This window comes from Limulus polyphemus, unplaced genomic scaffold, assembly GCF_000517525.1.
Source record: "Limulus polyphemus unplaced genomic scaffold, Limulus_polyphemus-2.1.2 Scaffold1473, whole genome shotgun sequence".
In the NCBI taxonomy this organism is placed as follows: Eukaryota; Metazoa; Arthropoda; class Merostomata; order Xiphosura; family Limulidae; genus Limulus; species Limulus polyphemus.
Window position 1 is genome coordinate 261,248 of NW_013667083.1, and position 10,337 is coordinate 271,584.

Sequence of the window (10,337 nt, forward strand, 5' to 3'; positions counted from 1 at the left end):
GTACTATGGACATAACACATTACGGTGGATATGGTGTACAAGGATTTAAAATAACAACAACAACACAGAACAAGAGGGAATCCTCAATAGCCCCGGCACTTGAAATTCTTTTAGGCAGGATTAGAGTTAATTTATCTATGAGACCTTTCCTCCCCTTTTTATTAGCTGTTTTCAGTTTACATTCTGACGATTTCGTTTTATTGTTTGTGTGTAATTAAGCACAAAGCTACACAAAGGGCTATCTGTGCTCTGCCCACCACGGGTATCGAAACCCGGCCTCTAGCACTGTGCCACTGGGGGTCTGGGGCTAGTACTCCAGCTAGTTGTAAATAAATTTGTTGTTGAAACCTGATTGTAGCGACGTGTTCAGTTTAGATGTGCTGTGTTTTGGTAAGTGTTGAATTTATTTCTAAGTGTTGTTATAGTTGAATAAATTTATTTTTTTCTGTTGTTGTTTAAGAACCCTGATTGTAGCGGCTTGCTTATTTTAGACGTTATGCATATAAACTCATCCCAACATTCGTTTTTTTTTCTTTTTTTGTGTGAATTTGCTGTTTTATTTTTTTCAAATTACTAATTTTACTGATTTCAGAATTGCGTGCATTAGTGCTTTTATGAAACTTTCATCAGTCCTATACTAACAAGGGAGGTTTGATTACGGAATAGTTCGAGTCGTGTATATATAATACTTTTTCTTCATTTTTAATGTTTACTTTATTGACATAACAGTTCATCTAGCTATGTGTTTGATGACTAATTATTTTTCCAAAACAAAAAGATTATTTGATTTATTAGTATCCTGTGTTGGTAAGGATTTTGTGAACGGATTTCGGGTGTTAAAATTAAACCCTAATATTTAAGACGTAAAGAAAAATGTCGGTACAATATATTGTCAGTTTCATAATTTTTGTTCATACAGACCAAATGCGTGGATCGTGAATATCTAAGTACCATTCTTGAAGATGAATTTTTGATACAAACTTTAAAAAAAGAAGATTTGAAACGTGGATATGAAAAATGATAAAATATGCAAATTTAATATTCTTCCAAATATAAAACTCATCTATCATTTAGCTCAGTCTGTGACTTAATCACAAACACGCACAAAAAAAAACAACAACATCCAATTGTATCTGTTCAGTCGAAAGATGGAGCTTCAACAAATTTTTACTTTTAATAACGTGCAAACAGTTTTTGAGTTTTGTAAACTACATCAGTCTTGTTAATCGTATACAAATGCGTTTTAATAAAACAAAACATCATCAGGAAATGTCAAATGTTTTATTTCTGTTATTCTAACTTCACAAAACTCGTAATTCATGATAAATAATAGCAAAATACATTCACTGACATGGACAAATTCTACGAATTTACTTGTATACAGTTATGGAGAAAACAGTGAATATGCTGATATGGGTTTTCGATAAGCTATAATAAAATGTAATTTTTTTTTAATCTGACTACTGTAAACTCTGGGATACAAGTTTCTGGATCTCAGTCAACGTTAATATTTTTGTCAATTATTACGTGTTTCTCTCTTTTCAGAAGAAAATTCTTTATCTGTGAATTATTGTTAATACCTGTTTGTGAATAACTTAATTTGAGAATGTAAATTTTTGGACAGTATGTACACAATGAAGATAAAATTTTTAGAATTTTTTTATCGAGTTTTAATGGTACTAACGCCACCACTCTGAAACATTCTAACACAGAAAGGATCGATTTCTGCACACTCACAACAACAGAAATTTCTATAAATAGATCAACGTCAAGGCATACATTGCACTTATATCACAAATATGCGCGTTCTAGGGATTAAACAACACACGCGGTAAACATCACACAGTGTCATCCTGAGATCAGCCCCATGTAATAACACGTGTTATCTTCATCTCACCAATTCCATACGCATGTACAACGTCAAGAAATAAAATATAGAATGATACTTTTTAAAATCCCTTGAGATCGGAATTAATTTTGTTGTCATACTAACAACTTTTTCCCTCATTTTGTTGCCATAGTAACATTTGTTTTGCATTTATCCATGCACTGAAATTACTGTGGTTTAAAAGCTACTGTTACTTAGCAACTATATTAATAATTATGAAGTTCTCCATTGCAAAGCAAATTCGTCAATACTTTCAAATACATTTCGGTTCGAGAGGCCGGTAATTAGATTATTGGTTGAAGATCAAGCGGTTACAATCCATATTTGTATAAAACTAATATTCTGTATTCATAGATTCTACACATTTATATAAATCATTATTCAAACGTTATTTAGTTCCAATAGAAATATTCTAAAGCTTCTGTAAAGCAGTTTTTAGTGTTATCTTTCTACAGCACTAACTCTAGTTTCGTGTGACATAATAATTAGCGGAAACTAATATTTTTAAACATTTGTTTTGGGGAAAAGTTGTAGTATTTTACATAAAATCTGGTTTGATAATAGCAGCAATATGCTCCTTCTACAATTTTTCAAACAAAAATTGTTTCGACCTAGAAGACTAATTTTAATTGGCGCATATGTGAATTGCAGATATTTGATTGGCTAGAACGATGGAATCGAAGCATAAAAAACGATAATGTTACTATCCTACTTCACATAGTTTAGATTGTTTGTAATTAAGCACAAAGCTATACAATGGGCTATCTGTGCTCTGCCCACCACGGGTATAGAAACCCGGATTCTAGCATTGTACGTCCGCAGATATACCGCTGTGCCACTGGGGGGGAGGGCAACATAGTTTAGAAAGAACAATGAGCTATCCGAGCTCTGTCCACTACGGGAAATCGAACCCCAAACTTTAGTATTGTAAGTTCTGAAACTTATTGCGAGACACGGCAATAGAATTCTAGTATGTCGGTCAAAGGTGAAACTACATGAAAATCAGAGATATATAGCAATAATTTTAAAAAGTACCAGTCTCATAAATATTTCTGCATGTTAAAAATATATTAAAATGCAAATTAGTTTACTTTTGATAGTTGAATAAATAACACAATTTATATGTCGCTATTCAGCAATAACTAAAATCTTTTCAGAACGGTTCTCTTCAGTTATCTTTATTTACAGCTCCCTTGTTGTTCAGCGGTAAATCTAGGCTTATACTACTACAAATCGGGTTTGGATACTCGCTGTGGGCAAAGGAAAGATAGTCCATTGTGTAGCTTTGTGCTTAATAAGAAACAAACTTTATTTACGGTTAAAATTTAAGTAATGTAGAATAAGCACTAGTTCATATCGTTTATCGGTTACCAGTTTTTACGCCACTGATCATAAATGATAGTATATATTTTGCAACAACAATAAAAAAATTAAATATTACGTTGGAGTGTTGATACAATTAAAGTTGGAATGTTTACAGTATTTCCAAGACGGAAGAATATATATATATATCAGAGTTTCACACAATGTAGTTATATACTATGTTCTAAACTAATTCGTTCGATTTAGTCCGTGAAATATCTTTAGCAACTTCGAAGAATTAAACATTATTTTCTTTCTACAACAAATATGTGATTTCAAACCTGCTTCCTGGTATAGATCACATTCACACTGAAGTTGCACGACCACTACTTGATGGCGTATTTATCAAATCTCAAGCATTTCAACAAAAATACTACAGTTAATGTGTTCATATGCGAATCTTTTGTTTTACGCTGACATTATAGTGTTCATTTTTCCCGCCAATGCTGCAATTTCTTTTGTAAAATCGTAAGAAACTAATCGACAAGGATTACCAAAGAGATATAGCTAGTTAACTCTGTTGGTTCATGGCATCTAAGTCAAAAATTACTTTTCCATAGTCTATATTTTTTTCAGCATCTTTTAGTCTAATTATGAAGTCTTGATCCTAGCAACAGAACCACTTGCATTTAAGTCTATACAGCAATCGCATAAGTTACCTGTTCGCTTAGTAAGTAGATGACTAGAAATCTTGCCTAGTGGTTGTTATGGTCATAAAGCCCCCACCGCTAAAAAACAACAACAACAACAACACTTGTTGTTCGACAGCAATGGATTAAAATGCTATCTGTAATATAGAACGATATTACCATTCTATTCCATCGAATCACTTCAGTACAAATTCATTCCTGGGTCTTCATGATTTTAAGATATCATCGTCTCTTAGTTTTGATCTTGGGAATCACTGAAGTGTTTCGAAATTCACGTAGAACTGTTTTCCTGAAGAAGTTCTAGATACAGTTCAGACTGGAGAAAACGTAGATAAGTATCTCGTTCCATCAGACCTTGGATCCGCTTTTGAGCTAGATCAAATGAATGATGGTCTGGGTTTGAGAGGTTATTAAATATGGTGTTTCGCGTCGTAGAGTCAAGATTCACCTGGGTAAGAAGGGAAAATACGGGACATATTTTAAGGTCATGATAGAAACTCATAGTTCTTATTTAAATTATATGAAATTACAACAAAAAGTCGTATTATATTTATATATATATAATCCTCAAAAACTGGTAAATCAAAGTGAAAAATTGAGGCTTAATCAACATCATTTAATAATCTATAGAAAGATAACAATCTAACACTAAATATTAACTAAATTCACTGACAAGGAAAATAAAAGGGATGTGAAGATGATCTATAAAGAGAACGTAGGTGGCCTTTCATTGGATGGTACAGTTAATAATTAGCTATAATATTAATGTTTGAAAATATTGAAGGAAGTTTCAATGTAGTTTACAATTATTGTTGCTAAGATTACCACGATAATATTTTCGTTATATATCTAATTCATATAGTTACAATTTGAAGACGAGCTTCACATTAACGCAAAAATTCGTTTAGGCAAAGAGAAAAAGACGAAATATAAATAAAATAAAAATAGTAGCTCGTCCAGTGACAAACATGAATACATTAAAATCCTGAACGGCACATAATCAAGTTAATGAAATAATTTCTTGTCGATGAACGGGATTGATTTTTGCTTTATTTTATTCTTTCATCAATTTAAAAATTCAAACGTTTTTTAGGTCACCTATGAAGACAAATATTGGAATCTACAGCAACTTATCTCAAATAGTTATATCGAATAATCTATCAATTTTACAAAATATAAACTTTAATATATAATTGTTTCTAGTCTCCTTCAACAAAAAGTAAACAGAAAACACCTCTCCTTAATAACTGAATATTTCGAAAGTAAGAAAAAGAGAGAAACATTTATGAAATTCAAAGGGCAAAATAATGAATTTCGGAAACCTTTATTTTTCCGCTAAAATCTTTTCATTTAAATTTTGTCTTAAAACTAATGATACAGACTCGCAATCTTTTTTTTTCTAACCAATATGTCATTTGCCGTAAAGATTTGCGGCAATCACTTTCGAATTTGAATTGGTAGGAAAATCAAAAATGGCGACTCAAACGTTACATGGATATACTACTGTACTGGAATGAAGTTATTAGGATGCACACATTACATGGATATACTGCTGTACTGGAATGAAGTTATTAGGATGCACACATTACATGGATATACTACTGTACTGGAAAGAAGTTATTAGGATGCACACATTACATGGATATACTACTGTACTGAAAAGAAGTTATTAGGATGCACACATTACATGGATATACTACTGTACTAGAAAGAAGTTATTAGGATGCACACATTACATGGATATACTACTGTACTGAAAAGAAGTTATTAGGATGCACACATTACATGGATATACTACTGTACTAGAAAGAAGTTATTAGGATGCATACATTACATGGATATACTACTGTACTGGAATGAAGTTATTAGGATGCACACATTACATGGATATACTACTGTACTGGAATGAAGTTATTAGGATGCACACATTACATGGATATACTACTGTACTGGAATGAAGTTATTAGGATGCACACATTACATGGATATACTACTGTACTAGAAAGAAGTTATTAGGATGCACACATTACATGGATATACTACTGTACTAGAAAGAAGTTATTAGGATGCACACATTACATGGATATACTACTGTACTGAAATGAAGTTGTCTTACCTCTCTGGGTGCTTGGACAGCAATAAAGTCATTGTATATTTTCCAGGCTTTAGACGAAAGCTTGTTAATCCGAGATTTTTTGAACTCTTCACAAGCTAACCAGAACTCGATGTTCTCTTCACTGAACTCTCTTGACAAGAAAGCTCTGAACAAAGCCAGCCCATCTATAAGCAAAATAGAACATTTCCTTATATTCACCCAATTTCACGTGTAAAAAGTATGTAGGTATCTAATGATGTCTTTAACAACTAGGTTGGGTCAATAAAGTTTGTTAAATCACATTATAAAGCCCTTACTGTATTAGCACTATCGACAGGTCACCCTCAAGCGTAAAGCCAAAACTTTACTGTTTAGAATTTCTAAACTAAAAATAATATGCAATATACACACATCACTACAACGTACATTTGCTAGCCATGAGTTCTTGGAAAGACTCCGACCACTTCTGAACTTCTTCGGGAGGAGGTCTGACGGACTGTTGGAGGGAAACGTCCGCCTGTTTTCGGCGAAGAAAGCTAAGTCTGAACTTAATATCTTGAGCCCTACATGAAGTATAGTCATGATAAAACGAACTGTATATTTGGTATAATATCAAAAATTGTAAGTTTTACTTTGAATATTTTAAAGTGTATTAACACGATTTGTTATTATTACTGCATTTGTTTTTCTATTTCTTAAAATTATCATTAACACCTATAATATTCTACGTCTTTTTCAAACACCAGTTGTCGTGTATTAACTAGCAATATATGATCAACAGATTGCCCTATTTTATGGATAGTGAAATAACTGAAAGACAATTATGAAACCCTAAAGTGGATCAGTGTTAAGCTTGAGAGCTTAAGTTAAAGCCTAAAATCCGATTTCGATCCTGCAGCGGGCACAATACAGATAGCCCATTATTTAAGTTTGCGCTTAAACATGCAAGACAACTGTAAAACATGTAACTGAAAAATTAAAGTAATAATATTAGTCTAAATTTTAATTTTTCATAGTGTTCAAAGAGATAAAAACTGTAAAAAAATAGTAAAATAGAATACACAAAAATACTAGATGTTTTAGTTGAGGAATTTACTTTGAAATTCGTAAACATGACTTACGAAAGCTACATTCTTATTTACTAACAGCTTGCTTAAAATAACGGAAACTTCAAAATAACTTTGCTTGGCCTTATAGATAAACAAAATCATGTAGCTACAAAGAATTAGTATAGTGCCAAGTAGTACTAACTTACATCAGAAGAACTAAGTCTGGGTTTATATGATGGTACGATGGACTTAGAATCAACTACAGCGTCTAAGATAAACTCGGCTGCGACCAAAGCTTTGAAAATTTCCTATCAGTTCTATGAAGAACTCAAGTTTAACGTCAGCTTTGACAACTTAGAGAGCTTATGCAGTTGTTGCTAAACACTTGAAGAACTCCTGGCGTCTGCTGTTGAAATGCAAAGCCAGCGAACTCTTAACTTCTCAAAGATCCAACTCCTTGTCCTACAATCTGTTCCTTTCAAAAGGTTTTCTTTTTTATTTTATGCTATATCGTTCGTTTTAATGTTTAAGGTACCTAGACTATTCGGGGGAACTTCCGGGATTGATGACCTTCCTTCTTTTGATAAAATAAAAATGAAGCAGATTATATCGAGTTAACTATCCAACCAGACAGTTATGAAAATGTGACGTCACTACCAGGCAGTGCATCCGTAAAAGTTAAAAACTGCCGTTTCCTTAGAAATGTTGTCATACAAGTGGACTGTCAGCCAAAGTTACAGACTCAACAAAACTATTCATTTGGATTTACGTCATAAGACTTTTTTCTTTATCTTCTACCTTAAACCTTTTGTAAATTGTTCCTAAAGTACAGATTGTGAGTTCCGTTTTTTTTTCTTTTTTCAAGAAATAAAACGTCGATGTTTAGAGCTAAAGAAGCAATTATTTTTCGTTTCTTTTTTCTCAGTGAAGTGCGTGGTTTGAAAAGGAGTCTGTCGCAAAGTTTAAAGCCTTGATGCTATACCAGTTAAAAGTACGCGAATAACTGTGAATAATACGAAGCTTTTGACTACTCCAATTTTAAATGTGAACATTTTTCAACGTTCAACAACTTACAGTGGTTTCCGCTCTTTCTTCTGTTTGTCATCCTCGTCATCCCCTCCTCCACAGGAAGGTGACTCGACAGTCTTTGTCTTAGTGATAGGCTGTAAGTGAATAAAAAAACATAACATTAATTTGATATATTTGCATAAACTGCGTAGCGCCCCCACACGAAAAGTTTAATGAAAGACTGCTTATTACGTATAGTACATTTCGTATAATCAGTGCAAATTTAATGTTCCAAAATGACCGAAGAAAGTTCATATAAAGCCAATAACTTCTATATCCCTTACAAAAAGAGTTACACTACCTATATAAGCTTCTCTCAATCCATTTTTTTTTGTTCATAGCTCTATTATACTAAATTAAATAAAAGAATATTTATAAGTAGTACAACAATAAGTAAATCAGGTAGCCCAATTGAATAAGTTTTTTTACCTAATATGATTCTGTTGTTATAAACATAGCGTCAATAACTTTAACATGTAGCATGGGCGTTAAACTGCCCAGTAAACGACCATAAATACCATTATATGTATATTACAAATCCAGTAATATATTCGAAAACGAAAACCTAACCAATAGTTGTACTACTACATTTAATACAATATCACGTAGAAGTCATTCAGGAATGTTAAATGACACATAAGAGTTTCATGACTTAGAACTAAGTTTTATTAATTTGTAAACCCCCAACGTCCACACCATATTTGACAAATCTCGTTTCATTTTGTCTTTAGTTTCTAAATATGGCGTGAATAATTTGGAAACAGTCATCGGGACAGAAAAGCTTAACAGCTGTGAATGAGCATTAATAGGATGAGGTTTTGAGCTACTGTTATTTACAAAGAGTGAAATATTCAAGCACTGTGCGAACGTGCTGAGTTATCTTTCAATTTATTCTGTAAAGAGCATAAGATAACCAGCTTGACTGCCTTAAGCCTGCCCCTTAGTGGCTCAGCAGGAAATATGTGAGCTTATAACGCTAAAAATCGGGTTTCGATACCTGCAACGGGTAAAGCTCATTGTGTAGCTTTATGCTTAACAATTAATAAAAAATAAGCCTTTTTAGACTATTAAGTACCTAATTTCCTCAAGAGAAAGTCAAGCTGTTTTAAACCTAGCACCAGTCAAAGGTTTGGAGCTAACTTGAGATAAAGCATCTACTTCTGTTAAAGGTTATTTATTAATTATATACGAGTATAATATACACACACGCACATTCTTCTTAGAAGCTAATAGTATTTCGAGTATGAAAGGAAACACTTCAGCCAAAAATGGGGTTATTTATACGCGCATATGGCAACTTCTATGACATGTACTTAATTTGAAGTCAGTCATAAAATAGTTTTAGCATTCAAAATATTCATAAGCTTGTTTTTCATTATACAGTTGTAAGCTAGTTTTTCGTAATACAGGTGTAAGCTAACTTCTTATTATAAAGTTGTAAACAGTCTTATGCTGGTTTTCATAACAAAGTTAGAGTCTTAAGCTAGTTTTATTACAGAGTCGTAAGTTAGTTTTTCATTATACAGTCGTGAATTAGTTTATCATTATGTATTCCTAAGCTAGTTTTTCATTTCACAATCGTAAGCTAGCTTTTCATTATAAAGTCGAAAACTAGTTTCTCATCATAGTTGCTAGGTTAGTTTTCATAATACATTCATTAACTAGTTTTTCATTACTTAGTCGCAAGCTAGTCGTTTTATCATACAGTCGTAAATTAAGTTTTAATTATATAGTTTTAACACGTTTGCTCTTCAGACAATTGTACACTAATTTTTTATTATTTTATTATGTGGTTATAAAGTAGTTTTCAATTACACTTTTTAATTTGTTTCTACACTTCATTCCAAACACATTTCTCACTTCAACTGTAACGTAGTTTCGACTATAGCAACGAGTTAACTTTTCATTATAATCAAAGGCTAGTTTCTCAGTTCATTTCTAATAGATTTTTTCACGAGAAAAATAAGTCACATTTTTAGGACAAGTGTGAGAGAGTTTTTCAAGGTAGTAAATACAGTAGTTTCTTACCAGAATCTTAACAGTTTTATACTACGGCAGGCAGTAGACCTTCACTAACCTCTCACTGCAGCCATATGTTTGTCTTATTCAGGTCCAACAATTGAACACTAGTTTCTCACTACAGCCATATGTTTGTCTTATTAAGGTCCAACAATTGAACACTAGTTTCTCACTACAGCCATATGTTTGTCTTATTACGGTCCAAC

At 32.5% G+C, this 10,337-nt stretch overlaps 1 protein-coding gene across 1 annotated transcript; it reads right to left on the reverse strand.

Moving 5' to 3' along the window:
• Positions 1–1,615: 1,615 nt before the first annotated feature.
• Positions 1,616–8,207, reverse strand: LOC106463746 (regulator of G-protein signaling 2-like; the record flags this gene model as incomplete). Its single annotated transcript, XM_013923807.2, has 4 exons — positions 1,616–4,348; positions 6,017–6,180; positions 6,422–6,558; positions 8,119–8,207. Coding segments are annotated over 4 exons (567 nt in total), but the record flags the coding sequence as incomplete, so codon positions are not given.
• Between the last annotated feature and the right edge of the window lie 2,130 nt (positions 8,208–10,337).